This window comes from Festucalex cinctus, chromosome 11 (genome assembly GCF_051991245.1).
Source record: "Festucalex cinctus isolate MCC-2025b chromosome 11, RoL_Fcin_1.0, whole genome shotgun sequence".
Taxonomy (NCBI): Eukaryota; Metazoa; Chordata; class Actinopteri; order Syngnathiformes; family Syngnathidae; genus Festucalex; species Festucalex cinctus.
In genome coordinates, this window is record NC_135421.1 from 15,133,941 (window position 1) to 15,152,761 (window position 18,821).

Below are 18,821 nucleotides of genomic sequence, written 5' to 3' on the forward strand. Positions count from 1 at the left end.
TTCAAACAAAACTTCAAATGACAAAATCAATGTCAAAAACAATAATCAACAACAATCAATTAACAAAATCATGGCGTCAACTCAACATTCAAACAAACTTTCAAGTCTTGCTCATCTTGAGCTTGGATTGTAATGGCGGCGCCGAAGACGTCAGGCGGGGCGGGGCGCCTCTTTCTCCTCCTCCTCCTTCTTCTCCTCCTCCTCCTCCTCCTCCTCTAGCCGCCTCAGCTCCTCCTCGCGAGCCGGGTGACATCAGCCGGGCGGGCGGGCGTACGGCCGGTGGGCCACTCACTCCCTTCCCTCCTTCCCTCCTCCCCTCCTCCATGCCTCCGTCTCCCCCCGCCTCTCTCTCTCGCTCGTCGGCGGAGCCTCTCGCAGAAGCGGGCCGACAGGCGAAGCTCCACAGCGGCGGCGGCTTGGCTTCGCTCGCGGGACGAGACGTGACGTGCTAGCCGGTGAGCTGCCATCTTTTTTTCTTCATCATCATCATCATCTTCTTCATCTTCATCTTGTCGTCGTCATGGGGGCCACGTTTAGCGGATTCATGGAAAGTTTTGCGAGCCCGGGAGCAAAAGTGGCGAAGCTTGACGACTTTTCTTTTCGTCAACGTGGACGCGCTTTGGTGCTCTTTTGACTTGTCGTTCGTGTCGTGGCTACCGAACCGAACCGAGCCGGTTCCGAAGCTCCGACGACGTCGGCGAATGTCGTCCCAACATATAACGATGTGGGGAGGTTAAGGTTAAGCTCTCGGTTGCCATGGAGATTAGGAACGCGGATGCTCTCCGCAGGCTTATTTTGGCTCGTCCGGCCTTGTTCGATCTGTGATTAGCTTGATTGGAGATCGATGTTTTCTCACACCAAAAGAGGACGTGTGTTCGCTTCCAAATGCTTTTTGGGTCCAACGTGTCGTGTGGTGTAGTTTACACGCCAGGCCGACAGGGGGCCGTGTGGAGAATTGGACATTAAATACTCCGTTCGGCAAATTGGCTAAAAATGGGATATGGATTGGAGAAAAACAAACAAAACAAAAAGGCTTACCACATGTTATCTTTGGGCTTGTACATGAAGAAACAATACACAACTTTCAAACACTTTTCAACATTTCACCAACTATCAACAAATTACTTGTAATTGGGTTATTAATATGGCACATGCAGGGTGACTTTCATTTTGTAAATCAAATTTATTTATTAACAAAGTGTTTCTTTCATGTAATAAGTAATTACACATCACTAAATTGAATTTATTTGGCAAGATGCATTCTCAATGCCTTTTAGCAGAAAAAGCAGACATTTTTGTGAAACAATACAAAACAAAACTTTCAGTCAGATTTGGAGCGAAATTCCGTTGCAGTATTCCTCATCTACGCTGGGAAACTTCCGGCTTTCTGGTTTCCATAAACGCAGCAGGGTAGGACAAAGACGTGCGAAGGAATTCAACTCAACTCAACCAATGGGGCACGTAATAACCTTGATTGACAGGCCAGTCAAAGAGCATCGCCACGGTAACAGCAACTCACTAGGATTTTTTTATTCTCCCAATAAGGTGGGGGAAAAAAATGCTTGCCGGAATGTTTTACTACTTACAAAACATTTGTGTCACGAGGACCAATTGTGATTTTGTAACTAACTACAGGCAGAAACTCAAGAGAATGTGATGTCAGACTGACCCTAAAAGCAACATGAGAATTTCCAGGAATTAGGCTGCAATTTTGTTTAGATGAAATCTGGGATTATGGATTGTCCCTGAATACAACGATAGACTAGGATAGAAAACTAGATAGATAGATAGATAGATAGTTTTTTTTTCTTCCAGGGTGCACCTGAAGGAAGCACCAGAGTAAGATCAATTTTTTACAGTAGGTGCCATGTTGTTAGTTGAAAATTGATTTCAGACTTTGGTCAAAGTAAGATCGAAGTTTGAGCTCTAGTCACTGAGATGTTAATAGATGATACTGTGATTTCAGACTGTTCCTGGAAGCAGCATCAGTTGTAGGATAGTCATGCAACTAGTTAGGTATGTACTAGGGGTGTGAATTGCCAAGTATCTAGCGATTCGATCCGTATCACGATTCATAGGTCACGTTTCTTTTGATAAATAAAGTTGAGTTTTGTTGAGTTGATACCGATTAATCTGATTAATTAACGAATCTGTAAATGGATTATTGTGATTTATTTATTTTTATTACTCAAATTTAGAAAACACTAACCAGTAAACTTGTACATGTACACTATAAGATTTGTATCATAATATATTGAACTGAAACTGTATTTAACAAACAGGTTGCAATCTGTTTCATGTTTGAACAGTGTTTAAATAAAATATTAAGGCTTAATGCTCCATGAATATAACATTCTTCCATGCTTAAAGTGTGAACCCTAACCCTAAGTAAGACGTTTTGTTGAATTTCCATCAAAAATGGATGTTTAAAAATCGATTCGGGCGCATATTGAACCGATACAAGAATTGCGCGCTGTAATATTGCGACATATTCCCAAATCGATTTTTCTTAACACCTCTAGTATGTACAGTAATTGTGATTTCAGAATGTCTGTGAAGGCACCACCAACCTAAGACATAATTGTGTTTTTTTTCAGTGGGAATTTACCGTGATTTGAGACTTTTCTGAAGAGTAGGTTGTAGCTAGAGAAATCAGTAAAAAGATTGATAGGTAGAAAACGAAGTGTGATTTCCAACTGTTACTAAAGGTAACATCAGCAGAAGAATGACTATTTTGGAGACGTGACATATACCTAACTGCTTCCATCTCTGAACAGGTATATGGACAGATTAAAGCCATCAAATGAAGTCATAAAGTGAAAATAATCAACAGTTTGTCAAATGTGTTAGCAGCAGCAGAAAGAGGCTAAGGTAGCATTGTTCATGGCGCGCGTCGCCAGTGTGGACGTTTGGGGGAAAGTTGTGCCGATCTCGGGTTGCTTCTTGAATGAGCTGCATTGTTTCCAGTAACACATGTGATCTTAGATAAGCCACATCGGACCCCCATACACCCCCCCTCTGTCCCGCTCCTGGGGGGAGGTCACATCACAGACTGCCTGGTATCAGCCTGCATGCATGTGACTACCTTCCATGCAAATGTTTGTTTGTTCACCTGCTGCCGGATCACACGCCTCCCAGACCCGCGTCAATGCTAACCAGCTAGCCACGTGTGCTCCGTTCACGCTGCCTACAAAAGTAATCAACGCACAAATTGATTTTCAGTTCAGCAAGTTTGATGCTGCCTAACTAGCTAGCTGGCTAACATAGCTAACCAGTGTAGTTGTTTTTAATCACTAAACGATACCAACTAAACAACAATTTCTTCATCAACAATAGCGGGCGTGTTTACAATAACGTGTTATCTGATTGTGTGCAGTCCTGCTATATTGTGGATGTTTTCTTTTTTTTACAGTTGATACCTTAATATAAACTCGATGATCATGGTAAAACATTATTTTGTTTGACATTGTCAATTTGAAAGCAGAAGAGTGAAAACGGGAAGTGGGCCCATTTCAAGCTCGGATTCATTTTTGCTGAAGATAATTGAATGTCAAATCCTCTTCAATCCTGCTTTTTACACCTACCGAACGCCATGGCTATAGATTGATTAGGATGATTATGGATGGATTTTGTGAGTTTAGTTTAGAAAAATGTGATTTGGTTTCTTGTAAACACGAATCAGATCAGTAGTCTTTCACAGTGCTTGTGCAAGAAGATTGTGTGTTTTGCTCGTTCCCAATATATTAAATGTGTTTAATCTATTGTGTTTAAGTGTATTGAAGTATCTGAAAAACAAGTGCCTTAAATGCTATTTTACAGTACTGTAAATACGATTTTTACGTTTGTTTGTTTTATGCTAGAACATACAGAAGGCTTTGATCCAGCTTCTGATCTAAAGAGGTTGCTTAAAGCTATGGTAGTTATTAAAAAAAAACGGCCAGCAGGTGGCAGCAGAGTATAAGAGATCAGCCAGGTTTGTGATTAATAGTGAAACTTAGCTATATTTTAATTCTAATTGCTGCAAAGCGGGAACAGTTACACTTTTTTTTCCTGATGAAAGAAGAGACTCTAATCTTTCTTTTTGACTTAAATGAGAAAATTCGATTTCAGTCGAAATTCGGGTTACATCGCTAGCGTAGGAACGAAACGCTGACGTAACTTGAGGACTCCCTGTATTGAAATAGGATAATCGGTTATCAGCATATTTTTCGGACAGAATCGTCAGACATCAGTGTAAAAAAAATAAAATAAAAATCCTTATCGGTCGGGTTCTGGTCAGATTCATGTCACACACGCACACAAAGAGTGTGTGTAAAAGTGGTGATGTCATGAACAAGATGGAGAGCGGTGACAAAGAGCGTCGTTTTCCCTCGCTTGTGGTGGTCGCGGTCGTCATGGCCGCCGCTTTGGGCTCTTCCTGAATAATTCATGATGTCATTCCACGGACCGACATTCCTCACATTCCTCCCGTCCTGATGCCAGCACTCTTTTCTTTCGTCTCGATCTCTCCATCGCTCTGCTTAGTTTGGAAATAATCACAGCCAACATTCGTCGGGTGTATTTACACCGTTGTTCGAAGGTCCCGTTAGGGCATAAAAACAAACTGCGAGAGCCTCTTTTTGGGGAAGGGCATCTTCCTTCCAGGATCAGGAATCAAAAAGTTTTCTTCTTTTGATATTGTCAGACAGTTAGCTTAGCATTGGCCAAGTACTTGCAGTAGTTCCCTCTCTCTCTCCTGGCTACTTGGCTAAGCAGCCAGAAGCCCCTTTCACAATGCCTGTAAAAGATGGTCTGAAGTCTGAAGCCACAACAAAAACAAAAAACACTTCAAATCATCAATGCTCATTATGTTTGTTTGTTTTTGTTTTTTTGTTGTTGTTTTTTTTTTAACTGGTTTAGCTGCAGCAAATCGCCACCCTCTTAAAATTATTGCCAAAAAGTTTTTGGAGGTTTTTTTTTTTGCAATTTTTTTTGTTGCCTAAATCATCTCCTCATGATGCAAATGGTTCAATTTTTTTTGTGTTTCCTGAAAAATCTGAAGAACTAACTTAGGCGATTATTTTAATAAGAATGCATGGAAATGTGTATTTTTCCGCATGCTAACTAGCTACCTGACAAGCCACTTAAGCTCTTTTCACACCATCTGTAAAAACGACCAACAGTTTAAAAATGACAACAAAACAACTGAAGTTAAAATGGTTATTAGCGCATATGTTCTTTTAAAACCGGTTTAGCTTCAGCATGTTTTTATTTTCCCGCTAGCCTATAAGATGCCTGGCTAACGAGCTAGCTAATTTTTGGCAAAGATGAAATTATTATTCCATTGCATTTTCAAGCTTCTTAGCACGTTTGTCATACATACAGACGAGCAAGCGTTACCCCACTTCTATCCATTTGTACCTTACATTTATTTTCAGTCTGGATTTGGACGCTAGCTAACTAGCGACCTGGCTGAGTAGCTAGCCACTTTAGCTGTTTTAACACAGCCTATAAAATTTATAAAAATCACACAGGTTTTCTTTTTAAACTGTTTTCAATTCAACTGATTAATCAGAGCACCAGCCAGCTGGTTTTTCTTTCATTCAACAGTAGTTTGCGTCTCTTTGCACTTACCTGACAGTTAGGAATGTTAAAAAGTAACTTTTCAGGTAGTTAATCAGTGTTTGATTGTGACTGTAGTTTGACCCCCCAGCAGATGATTTCCATTCTTTCTTAGGAATGCAACAGATTTTCATTTCCATTATGGCTGCAAGCTCTTGTGGCCGCTAAGTCGCTAACTAGCCTGCTGGCTGAGGCTCAACTGCCTGCAGGTGGTTGAAAAACGCTTTGTTTACAGTTAGACTGCACGCTAACGCAAGATAAGAGCGTTTCGCCTCGCACCCGCAGACACGCACCGAGGGAGGATCTACCTTGCAGTGGTCTCAGACGGTCATCACAAAGGCATTTCCTCCTCAGCCGCTTCACTTCCTGCTTCCCGGCAAGAGGCCCAACGTGGACCAGACCAAAGGCCTAATCCAGATCGCCCCCCCACCCCACCGGCGGATGTTTCTGTTATTGTGGGGGTGTGGCACTTTTATCACTGCGGGCGGGGTGAAGGACGGGGTACAGTGATGGGAAAAAATGACAAGATTGTATATATTTACATTTTTTGAGCATGACTGCAAAAAATGTGTGAGATGTTCAGACACACGTGAGCAATCATTCAAATGACTGCGACCTCTTGCCAGTTATTTATGATAAACTGCACCTTGCACAATAGAAATCAACAAAATGACAACAAACAAGTTACACAGAGACAAAAAAATGACAATCCGGTTTATTTTAAAATCTGACATTTTTGCTGATTGTCATCTCATAAAAGTGCGAGTGCCTAGATGTGGGTCAGTGGAACGCAGCAGCAAACATGGTCATTTATTATTTATCGTTCATCATTTCACATTCATAAACGCGTCTGTGCTCCGACGTCAACACAAAACGCCCACTGAGCTGCATTTGGTCCATTCGGGCCGTTTGTGTAGCTGTCATAAAGCTCCATTTTCAAATGGAAGGCATGCCGTCGCCATGGCAACTGCAGCTGAGGCTCACATGTAAACATCAAAGCGGAATTCCCGCAGTGTGTGTGCGTGTCCTTCACTGGTACTGACCCAATAATAAGAACAGTAACGCCTCCTTCGAACGATCTCACCGAGCTGGTCCTGGGTGGTCCCGCAGTAGAGACCACCCAGGACGGCGCACAATGGAGGGGGCATCTAAAAGCAAAAATGCAAATAATTCCTGCACAAGATGTATAGTGAGCTTCTCCCCGACCGAGCTTCTTGTCATGTTCTTTTGTTGTCAGAGTGTAACATGTGGTATCCATTAAGGGCGTCTTCACTCCCAAATACTTGAACCCTGACGGACGGGATTTCCCCTTCCTCTAACGTCCCTCGATGGCCTGCACTCATATTACACTTGACTTGAGGCTTTTACATGGGCCGTAACGTTTCATATCAAGTCAGCTTTATTTGTATATCCCTTCATCACTAAAGAGTCTCAAAGGCCCACACAGGCCCACAGCTGACAAAGATCGGCGACATGGTCTAAGTCAAACAAATCCTTGAGAAGGGATGACAGACCTTCTACTTATCACACAGTGCATGATGAGCCTAAGAGACCTTTTAATGGGGTACAGGTAGAAAAAGGTTCCAGCACATCACGCCTGCCAAATCCCCCACAGAAGTGGCCCATCTCAGAATTGACCCCAGAAGGTCGGAGCAGAATCCATGGCTGGCAATTTACAGATGAGATGTGGTTTTGTTAACTCAATACGAGAGTGGAAACAAACGTCTTAAATCGCGACTTTAGCACATCTCCGCCGGCAAATGCTTTAATATCCACTGGTGGGGCTTTCCAAAGGATCGGAGGCTGAATGCAGGGACCTCTTCTGAGCTCTCGAAGTCACCAAGACCAGCATGTCGTGAGCGTTGATTTCAGGAAAAACCCCTACGGTAGAGATAGGAAGGTGTTCAGCCTTCTAAGATTTTAAAAGTAAAGAGCAATTTTTTAATAACTAGCCTAGCTGCAGACTTTAGATTGACTTTATAATAGGCAAGGTGATGTCCAACCATGGTCTCTGCGTCACGTTACTAAGTGAAACCATTTCGAAAGCACGCCGATCAAAAATTTCAATAAATAATGAATGTCATAACTGATTACATGAAATCTCTCTCAGCGATGACGTGAGGACGACGCTGCTGACTTTGACACTCTGCCACCGGCGAATCGGCTGCAGTCATGGCCGCTCATCGGATCCGAGCCACGGCCAATAGCAACGCTTCGCTGCCTCGCTGCAGGTCCGAGGGGACGCTGATTGACCTCAGTGAGAGCGTATCCGAGTCCAGCCTCGTTGATGTCAAAGGTACGCTTGTGACCGCGCTAGCTTGTCGCACCTAACGTACCTGCCTAACGTAAGCGGGGGGGTGATTACGGTTAATTAAAGTCCATTCGCATGAGGCAGGACAGGGTTTAGGCTTTACCTCAGGTTTAGGTTTGGGTCTTAGTGGTGAGGGCTTTGGTTTAGGGCAGGGGTGCCCAAGTTGGGTCCTCGAGAGCCCCTTTCCAGAGGGTTTTCCATGTTTCTCTCCACCAACGCACCTGATTCTTGATCAAGATCGTTAACAGGCTTCTGCAAAGCTTGCTGATGAGCTGATCATTAGATTCAGCTGCGTTGAAGGAGAGAGGCATGGAAAACAGGCTGGATAGGGGCTCTCGAGGACTGGACTTGGGCACCACTGGTTTCGGGTTACAGTCATTACAGTTCTGCAGCATTTAGTCCAACCTGACACGTGGCTGATCTTTTGTTTCCAGTGCCTTCTCCCAGTGCCTTACGCTTGGACTCCACCGCCTCCTTCGGCACGGCTCGAGAGGTCGTGGCCATCAAGGACTACTGCCCATCCAGCTTCACCACGCTCAAGTTCTCCAAAGGCGACCGACTCTACGTTCTGGACACATCGGGCGGCGAGTGGTGGTACGCCCACAACAACACAGAGATGGGCTACATTCCGGCCGCCTACGTCCAGCCCGTCAGCTTCAGAGACTCGTCCTTCAGTGACAGCGGCATGATTCACACCGCGGGGGACAGCAGGGAGGAGACGGCTTCGGAAATGGACCTTCTCGGGGAGTGGGCCGGTGTCATTCTGAAACCCTCCACCACTTTCCACAATGGAAATCCTTTCACAACCACACATACCTCAACCAACCCGTTCCTTCACAGTGGTCCTCAGGGCCCACTGGACCAGAACAGCAACGAGAAGTCAGCTGACCTTCTTCTCTTTGACACTCCATCCGTGTCAGAATCTGTCACCAGCACCATGGACTTTAACGGTTTCGGCGAGAGTGTTTTTAACCCTCTCTGTAACACGACAGGGACTGGTCTTCGAAGGGACAACCCCTTTTTCCGAAGCAAGCGCTCCTACAGTCTGTCTGACATGTCCATCCTGCAGGCTCAGTCGGACAACCCTCCAATGTCCAGCGGTTTCTTCAGCAGCCTTAAAGCCCCGGCACCGGAGCAGTTCCAGAGCAGGGAGGCTTTCCGGACAGCGTGGCTTACCCACCGTAAACTGGCCAGGTCCTGCCACGACTTGGACTCTCTGGGCCAAAACCCAGGCTGGGGTCAGACGCAACCGGTGGAGACCAACATCGTCTGCCGGCTGGACAGCTCAGGAGGCGCCGTCCAGCTCCCGGACACCAACATCAGCGTTCACATCCCCGAGGGACACGTCGCAGAGGGCGACACCCAGCAGATCTCCATCAAAGCGCTCTTAGATCCGCCTCTGGAACTGAACAACGACCGGTGCACCACCTCTGGCCCGGTCGTGGAGCTCAAGCTCAGCAACATGGAGACCAAAAGCAGCATTAAACTGGAGATGAAAGTATCGGTATTGGTCAAAGAGGAAAACCGGGAGACCACGCGGATCCTGTGTGTCAGAAGCGACTGTAAAGAGGGGCCGTACACGCCCATCTCGCAGACTTACCTGTACGGCGACACGGTTCAGGTGTCCCTGGACAACCTGGAACCATGCATGTACATTTGCGTGGTGGCGCAGTCCCAGTCCACGTCGTCAGAGTCCACCGTGTGGGATCACGTGGTCAAGAAGATCACGCTCGGGGTGTACGGACCCAAACACATTCACCCCTCGTTCAAAACGGTCATAGCCATGTTCGGTCACGATTGCGCCCCCAAGTCGTTGTTGGTGAGCGACGTGGGTAAGCAGGTGCAGTCTTCGCCGCCTGTGGCGCTACAGCTGTGGGGAAAACATCAGTTTGTCCTGTCCAGACCCCAGGACCTCCGCGTGGGGATGTACTCCAACATGGCCAACTACGAGGTGAAGGCCAGTGAGCAGGCCAAAGTGGTTCGGGGTTTCCAGATCAAACTGGGCAAAGTGAGCCGGCTTGTCTACCTGATCAGTTCTCGCAGCGGTGCGGATGTGTCCGACTTCACCCTGAGAATCCAGGTCAAAGACGACCAGGATGTGATCCTGGCCCAGTTTTGCGTTCAGACGCCCACGCCGCCGCCCAAGACGGGTCCCAAGACGTCCATGCAACGCCGCTTCCTGAAGAAGAAGGAAGTGGGCAAGATCATACTGTCTCCGCTTGCCGTCGCTACCAAGTACCCGGTGTTCCACGAGCGCCGGATCACCAACCTCAAGTTTGGGAAACTGATCAAGACGGTCATCCGGCAGACCAAGAACAGCTACCTGTTGGAGTACAAGAAAGGAGACTTTGTGGCGCTTCTGAGTGAGGAGAAGGTCAAGTTGAAGGGCCAGTTGTGGACCAAAGAATGGTACGTTGGGTACTACCAGGGCCGGGTGGGACTGGTCCACACCAAAAACGTGTTGGTGATGGGGAAAGTCAAGCCCATTTACTTCAGCGGGCCGGAGCTCACCACGTCCTCGCTACTGGAGCAGGTCCTACGGCCCTGCAAGTTCCTCACGTACATCTACGCTTCGGTCCGCACCATCCTGATGGAGAACATCGGCGACTGGCGGGCCTTCGCCGACGCCCTCGGCTACCGAGACCTGCCCGTCACGCACTTCTGCCGGGCCGAGCTGGACAGCGAGCCCGAGAGGGTGGCCTGCGTTCTGGAGAAGCTGAAAGAAGACTGCAACAACGCCGACAGCAAAGAGCGAAAGTCCTTCCAGAAGGAGCTGCTCACGGTCAGTCCGTCGGTCGCTGTCTGGGAAAAAGTTCACACCAAATCGCTCACTATTTACAGTGCTTGATCAAATATGCATTAAGCAGAGTTAGGATAAAAACTGTCAGAGTACATGTCTCTGAGTGTTGGGGTGGATGTTTGGTGTAACCTGGATGGCACTACCTTGGTTGCGAAATTGACCACACCCTCATTTCCGGTCAGGAGAAACTTTCCAATTTTCCAGCACGCTGTCGATATTTTAAACCTGCCACAATATCATCGTCCTCGTGTTCTTGATATTTAAATGCTACACATCTGTTAAAAAAAAAAGTCAGTCTCTGATCTCCATTTGTGCAGTTCTAGCACCCTCTGGTGGCTAGTTTTTTTGTGCAGTTTAATTTTCATTAGGGATGTTTTGGCCCTTCTATGTTTAAAATCTACACTAATTGTCAGATGAAGGGTCACGTAATATGCGTGTGAAGCAAGTCAATATTTGGAGGAACTCAATATGTGCATTAGCAAGTTATTAAAGATTGTAGGTTGTTTATATGCATTGCCGTTATGTACAAAAGCGCAATATTGTTTTGTTTTGGGGTTTTTTAAGTATGGGCTTTTTTTTTTTTTTTTTAACAATATTGTGACTTTTTTAAATATTGCCAATATCCCCACAACATCATGAGAATTATCGTATCGTGATATTTGGATATCGTTACATTTTAATAGCAATACATCCTGTCGTAGTTGTTGTTGTTCTTGTTGTTTATGTTGTTGTTGTTGTTGTTGTGGCGGTGTGGCTCAGTGGTAGAGTGGTGGTCTCCCAATCCTGAGAGTATGGGTTCGATCCAAGGCCAGTGTAACTATGTCAAAGTATCCTTGAGCAACATACTGAACCCCCACGTTGCTTATGATGCCATGATGTCATCGGTAGTCAGAAACGCTTGGAGGGCGCTGGAAGGAGGAAAAAAGCTACATAAATCAAGTACCTTTTATCAGAATGAGTCATCAGTCAATTATTAGTTACTCACTAGTCTACTCTGAGACAGTCTCTACTTGTACTTGTAGTTGGTCATCTACTTCATGTGTGATTGGAATATCGGGACCATCTTGTCTCTCGTCTAGTATGCGTTAGTCACGTTTTGTCTTGTATAAGTTCATTTTTTGCCTCATTTGATGCAGTCTTGTTGCAAGAAGACGTTTATTGATTCACTCAGTGATGTATCGCGCGCATTTGTGTCGCTGCGCCGTCATTTATGGTCACGCTGTGAAAATGCCGTTCAAGGTGCGCACTCAAGCGAAAGCAGCCATGAGACATGAAGGTGTTGCGTCGCCTTTGAAGGCGAGCAGCTTTTGCAGATGTGGAACAAACGCGTTGCCAGCTAGTGCCAACTGTAATGACACATTTTTTTATAGAGCCAGTGAAAAGAAGAAAGTAGAATGTGGTGAGTGTTTGGAGAGGGACGCCGCTGTTGGTGCAGCAGCAGCAGCTTGTGTTTCTCTTGGAACCGAGCGGACACAGCGGGTCCGTCCGTCTGTCCGTCCGACCGTGTCCACATGGCGGGAGTGTGCCTCTCTGATTGGCTCCTGTCCACACTGGAGTCTATTTTTAGAAGAACGCACCACATTGGTTACCGGCTTCCCATTCAGCCGCAACAACTTAGTTAACACTTCAATATTGGTTGTTAGCCACAACTAGCTTCAGCTAGTCTAGTTACTTCTGAACCAACTAGTCAAGTGTGAGTCAATGAGTTTGTTGCGAGACTGCAAAGATCCGTCAAATACCGGTCCAGAAAGATTTGCTTGAGCCTCAAGTGCAGATTTAAAAAAAATAAATAAATAAAAAACCTCGATTACCTGCCAGTTGAGTTGAAGAACCTCAAATTTTTCAAATGGATTCACGTATGTACGCATAAACGCAAAAGAAGAAATATTCATTCATGAAAATATTACATATCGTGCCAAAGATGTTTTCTGGTAGGGCTGTAAAATGTAAATCTTAATCACGATTCATTTGCTGATAATTGCAATCACGATTAGGACAATCATTTGTTTTTTGGTACAAAACAAAATGTTTAAACGTGTAAAAAAAAATATGAAGACAAAACTATTTTTTTTTAAACACGAGAATTATTTAAGTTCCTTTTGGACCAAACAAGATTGACTAAATTAGTCATTTTCAAATATATATATATATATATATATATATATATATATATATATATATATATATATATATATATATATAAAAGGTGCAAATATTTACATTTAAGGGGATACTTGACAATTTTCAGCAGTGAAAAGTGAATATTTTTGTCCAGAATGAATTTGATAACTTCATTATTTTTCATGTACAATGAATACCTTTCAAAAGTCATTTTTCTACTTGCTGTCGACTGATGACCACCTGTACTGAAGAAGTAACGACCAATCATGGCTCACCTGTTTTTATGGGTTTGGTCAGTGAACTAAGCCATGATTGGTTGTTACCGACTTCCACAGCACAAGTGGTGTCATCATCAGTCAACAGCAAGTAGAGAAATTACTTTTGAAAGGTATTTGAACCGTCACTTGCCTTGGGTGCCGGTTGGCGTGGGTTCGCTTCCCCACCTGGGAGAGGATGTCTGTTTGTGTGAGTGAGTGATAGAGTGAGTGAAAAAAAAAAAACCTTTGAAAGGTATTCATTGTACATGAAAAATAATGAAGTTACCACATTCATTATAGACAAAATATTATTTTTTTACTGCTGAAAACGGCTCAATGAGTCAATTGTCCCTTTAAAAAGCCCAAATAATCTTTTATTTTTACAATTATGCCAAATTTTTAATTGTGGAGTTTAATAATTGAAAATTGTAATTGAATATGGCTTAATTGCACAGCCCTATTTTTCATTTTGGAATCCATGATTGACATTTGCATTCGTCTGGGAGGGCAACGAGGATTTGAGATGCTTTGACTTGCGAGTGTTTTCACGGCACAAATGCAACTCGTATCTCAAGGCCGGCCCATCAGAATTGTTGCTGTGTCCGAGAATTCCAAGGCTGCGGCCTGATTGACCTTCCACGTCGATCCCATAAGACCGTCGCCGATTTCAAGTCTGCTGAGACCACTCGCTCTCATTTGGCTCTCGTTTGTCCCGCATTTCCTCATTTTACAAGCATTTCCTAGATTGACCCCCCTCGCCTCTGGCTTCTCTACGGGCGGGGGGGGGGGATGCGCCAGTCGTTTCAGTCCATCAGACGGAAGTGTCAGAGTTCACACACACCAGAAACGAGACAGAGGAATGAGGTCGGATTGTCTCTGATGGGAAAATTACCACGACGATGAGAAGAATCAAGCGGAGATGAAGGAAGCAATCAGACGAGAGAGATGAAGTTCTCTCCAAATACGACGTCGACGGCTCATGATGGAAGCAGAAACTGTTTTTTGTTTTTTTTCTGGACTCCAAGTGGATTGTATTCAAGGAGATCTCAGCGCTGGCAAATGTGCAGGTGAAGACGGACCACCTTCACCTTTCTGATCGATCAATCGTGTTCGTATGCCCGCATCTCGTTCGCAAGGGGGCCCACAAAACAAACAAAAATCCAGACCAACTCTAAAAACAAAACGTTTTTCAAATAATAACAATTTGAAAAATATCACATTCATGTGGTAAGGATTGTTGGAATTGTGAAGAGTAGGGATAGAACTGATCATTGGTCTGGCCGATTACGAGTATTTTGACGAATGGCGATATCGGCCTTTTTTCAAAATCTGATGGTAAAAGGTCAATCTCAAAACATTTTCATCTCAGGGAACCATTTATTTCAATTTTCAGTCAACTTGACTTCTTTAAAGGGATGCTTTACTTATTTAGCCATTTTTGGCAGTCGAACATGAATATTTTGCCTACAATAAATTTGATATTTTCATTATTTTTCACGTACAATTAGTACCTTTCAAAACACATTTTGCAACTTGCTGTCGACTGAAAATTACATCACAAGGGCTCAGGTAACCAATCACAGCTTACCTGTTTTCTCGGTTTGGTCATGTGACATTCACAAGCTGAGCTGTGATTGATAACGTGAGGAGCCCTTGTGATGTCATTTTCAGTCGACAGCAAGTTGCTAAATGTGTCATGAAATGTACTAATTGTACGTGAAAAATAATGAAAGTATCAAATAAATTATTGACAAAATATTCACTTTTTATTGTTCTAATGGGCTAAATAAGTGAAGTATCTCTTTAAGTTTCCATTTAACTTTTTAAGACGTACTGATAATCTTGGGAGCTCCCTGAATTTTTTTTTTTTTAGAAATTGAAAATGAAGTACATTGTCTGAGATTAACAAAAAAACTTATACATTTGGAAATGTCTGAAAATTTGTTCAATAAGCATTATTAATGCTTAAGACATTACGACAAAGATTGGCATTTGTATTTTTAAAAATTTGATGCAATATTAACCCGCGTTTTTTTTTTTTTTTTTTTACTGAAAATTAATATCAGCTCCAAATATTGGTTATCCTTGACTATTAATAATTGGTATCAGCCCTGAAAATAAAACAACAAATCAGTCTATCTCTAGTGAAGAGAAAAGATTTGAGGTGTAAATCCAGAACAGAACAATGTGAAAAAGGGAAAGTCGATGAAAAAAAGAAAAGTACTCAAGGTTGATCCCTGAGGGACACCTCCGAACTAAGTCACACATAGGAACAAGTCTTTGAGAGAAACACTTGATTTCCTTTGACGTCGATACGAACCAAAGACCGAACGACCGACGGACATTTTGCTTTTGTCGTCCTCCCTCAATGTGGTCAACTTCCCGCCTCTTGACGCGTCCAACTTCCTGTTGCAGGCCCTGCTCAAGCTGGACTGCCAGGGCCTGGTCGCCCGTCTGGTGATGGACTTTGTGCTCCTGACCACGGCGGTGGAGGTGGCGGGACGCTGGCGGGAGTTGGCCGAGCGCCTGGCCAAGGTTTCCCGCCAGCAGATGGACGCCTACGAGGCGCCGCACCGCGACAAGAACGGCCTCGTCGATGGCGAGGTGAGGTGGAATCTGTTACTGTCTCGCAATTCGATTTGATTCCGATTTTTGGGTCTGCTATTCGATTCAGAATCAATTTTTGATTCTGAATGATTTTTGATTCAAAATGATTTCTGCTTCAGTTTTATAGATGAGCAAAGAATCGTCATGATCGACTCCAGCCTGACTCTCTAATGCTAATTAGCGCGCTACTGGCGGCACTTTTATCCCTCAAAAGAACGGCGATTCATACAAAAACACTTAAGGAATGTTTACAGAGAAGCTTCTTAACGACTCACCGGCACATGAAAAAAAAAAAATCTACTTTTATTGGCATAACTTGACCGTGACTTTTTCCTTCTACTCAAATGTGGCTACAACTTAACAGTGTATCAGAACGCACGGGACCACACTGTACCCAAGTGGTCAAATCGGGAACAACATGAACACTGTTCACAAACAGGGGCAAGACACTATCAATTAAATGAAATAAAGTCAATTTAGTACATTTAAAATCGATTCTGAATTGTAGTAAATTAGAATTGTGATTCTTTATGAGAATCGTTTTGTGCACACCCCTAATATATATATATATATATATATATATAAATGTATATAATGGGGTGTCAACATTGTTGCATTAATTTTGAGTTCATTTCAAGTTCGTTAACGCCACAATTTTATTTTAAACGCAAGTTGTATTTTACAATTTTAAAAAAATGTGCAGAATTTTTATGTTAAAGATTAAAATTTGAAAAGAAAAAAAATGCACTGAGCTGTCACCAACATCTTACTATCTAGTGGCAGAAAAATGACCAGCACAAATCTATCTCACTCTGTTTTTGTTTTGTTTTTTTACAGTACAGTACATTTTTTTTATTTAACTCAATTTTATTGATTATTATGACATTACTTTGTATCAATGACTAAAAGATGCAGCCACAATAGTTTTATATTTTCCCCCACATTTATGTTAACAAGAGTATGAAAACATGAAAAGAAATATTTTATTTTACATTTAGAACTGATATAAAATTTGCGATTGTGAGGTAACTATTGAAGTTGTACGATTAATTATGATTAAAAATTTTAATTGCCTGACACCCCTAATATATAGTTTTGGTTTTTTAACACCTTGTTTCCAAACAGTGCCTGTAACACGGCATTAAGTTGGGGAAAAAAATTGAAAAATCAGAACAATCTTGCGTTTTTTGCAATGAAAACTTGTCTTTGACACCAAAAACATGGAGTGCGTGAAAAAAGTGGCATCTTATAATCGGGAAAAATATGTTTTGTGTGTGTTGTCGTGATGTGTGCCGATGATGTTGCCGATGTGGGCGTCGGCGCTTCAGGCCATGTGGAAGCCGGCGTACGACTTCCTGGTGACGTGGGCGGCGCAGATGGGCGACAGCTACCGGGACGTGATCCAGGACCTGCACGTGGGCCTGGACCGCATGAAGAGTCCCATCACCAAACGCTGGAAGCACCTGAGCGGGACGCTGCTTCTGGTCCACTGCCTGGACGCCCTCCGTAGCTCCGCCTTCAGCCCCGCCTCCGACGACTTGGCCATCTGACGTCCGCTCGCTCACTTCCTATTTATTTGCACCTGCTGCTTGTGATCACACTCGTCTCGTTTATTTTGCTGGAACGCGAGTGAGCTTTGCGGCGCACGCGGACCTCCTGTTTCTCACATTCTTGCTTGTTTTGGAGCTTGATGTCGTCTTTTGGCTTCCGATGCCATTCTGTCCATTCGATCGTCCGTTTGGCTTCTATTCGGATGGGACTGGCTCACTTGGTTGCGATTCAGTTTCTGGTGCCATTGGGTCCAATTCTGCTGTGATCAGGATGTTAGCGTGTCACTTTACGCTCCAATTCAGCTGTGATCGGGTCGGTTCTGATGCGATTGTCTCCATTTTTGGTGCCATTGGCGTGAATTTTTTTTGTCGAGTTTTGTTGGAATCTGATTGGGTCGTTTGTTATTGGATCCGGTTCTGGTTGGGAGTGTGACGAATTGTGATACTTTGTCGCCCGATAGATTATCGATAGCCTACGCAAGTATCGTGATATTTGTGGTTATACAGCCAACTAGACCATTGGTCATGACTTAATGAGCAATTACTTGGCAGACCACTAGGGGGAGTGCCTCATAAGAGTGATGAGGAAATGGACGCAAGTCTTCGGGTGAAAAAGATTCATCAGCTAACTTGTGTTTATCTGTTTAGCAACTGACTCAAGTTTTACATACGTTTCTATGAAAAGTGCGTATTATATCTTAAATTTTAACGTTTATTTTTTTACGTTTCGTCTTGTTGAAGCATACAATTTCTGAGAAATATTAATATTGATTTCATTGGATTTAATATTGAAGTCATTTTATTTATTTACTTTTGCAATGTTACACAAAAAATTGTGTCACCGTTTATAAAATGAAACAATTGACCATGTGACATGTTGCATGACAATAATGTTTAAGAAAGATACAAATTTGTTGACAGAAATTTGTCTCTGTTAAGAAGACATTTGTATTTGTTTAAAAAAAATACACTAAAGTACTAAGTATGAAGAAGACACCAATTTGAATATTGTGTTTCAGTGATGGTACAAAACATCCGTTTACAGGACTGTCTCAGAAAATTAAAATATTGTGATAAAGTCCTTTATTTTCTGTAATGCAATTTAAAAAAAAAAATGTCATTCATTCTGGATTCATTACAAATCAACTTAAATATTGCAAGTCTTTTAGTATTTTAATATTGCCAATTATGGCTTACAGTTTAAACAAAACTCAAATATCTCAAAATATTAGAATATCATGAAAAAGTATACTAGTAGGCTATTCAACTAATCACTTTTCTGAGGCAGGCCTATATGTTTTGAGTAGTTTTATTGTCGATTATCATGGATTTATGACCTGACCAATATATCAATAATGGTGGTATCATGAATTAATCGTTATGGTGAGCCTTGTATCGCATATCATATCGTAGGAGGTTCCCACCTGTAGTTCAGGTGCGGTCAAACATTCAGAACGGGCCCATCAAGGGGACACACTGTTTTTAGTGCTTTTGTTTTCTGTTTTGCAGTTTTTGGTCGGATCTGGTCAGTTGTGATGTGAGTGGGGGGGGGGGGGGGGCGTTCTTGTTGCTAG

At 43.2% G+C, this 18,821-nt stretch overlaps 1 protein-coding gene across 1 annotated transcript; it reads left to right on the forward strand.

The window, feature by feature from the left end:
- Positions 1 to 233: 233 nt before the first annotated feature.
- On the forward strand, positions 234 to 18,796 carry LOC144030114 (SH3 domain-binding protein 4). The gene is made up of 5 exons (XM_077536098.1): positions 234 to 455; positions 7,712 to 7,897; positions 8,347 to 10,694; positions 15,506 to 15,694; positions 17,026 to 18,796. The coding sequence occupies exons 2-5, from the start codon at positions 7,774 to 7,776 to the stop codon at positions 17,245 to 17,247; spliced, it is 2,883 nt and encodes a 960-aa protein (XP_077392224.1). The 5' UTR covers positions 234 to 455; positions 7,712 to 7,773; the 3' UTR covers positions 17,248 to 18,796.
- Positions 18,797 to 18,821: the final 25 nt, after the last annotated feature.

Coding starts and splice junctions, on each gene's coding strand:
- LOC144030114 (XM_077536098.1), top strand. CDS start 7,774: ATGGCCGCTCATCGGATCCGAGCCACGGCCAATAGCAACGCTTCGCTG. Junction 10,695..15,505: donor TCCAGAAGGAGCTGCTCACG/GTCAGTCCGTCG, acceptor TTCCTGTTGCAG/GCCCTGCTCAAGCTGGACTG. Junction 15,695..17,025: donor ACGGCCTCGTCGATGGCGAG/GTGAGGTGGAAT, acceptor TCGGCGCTTCAG/GCCATGTGGAAGCCGGCGTA.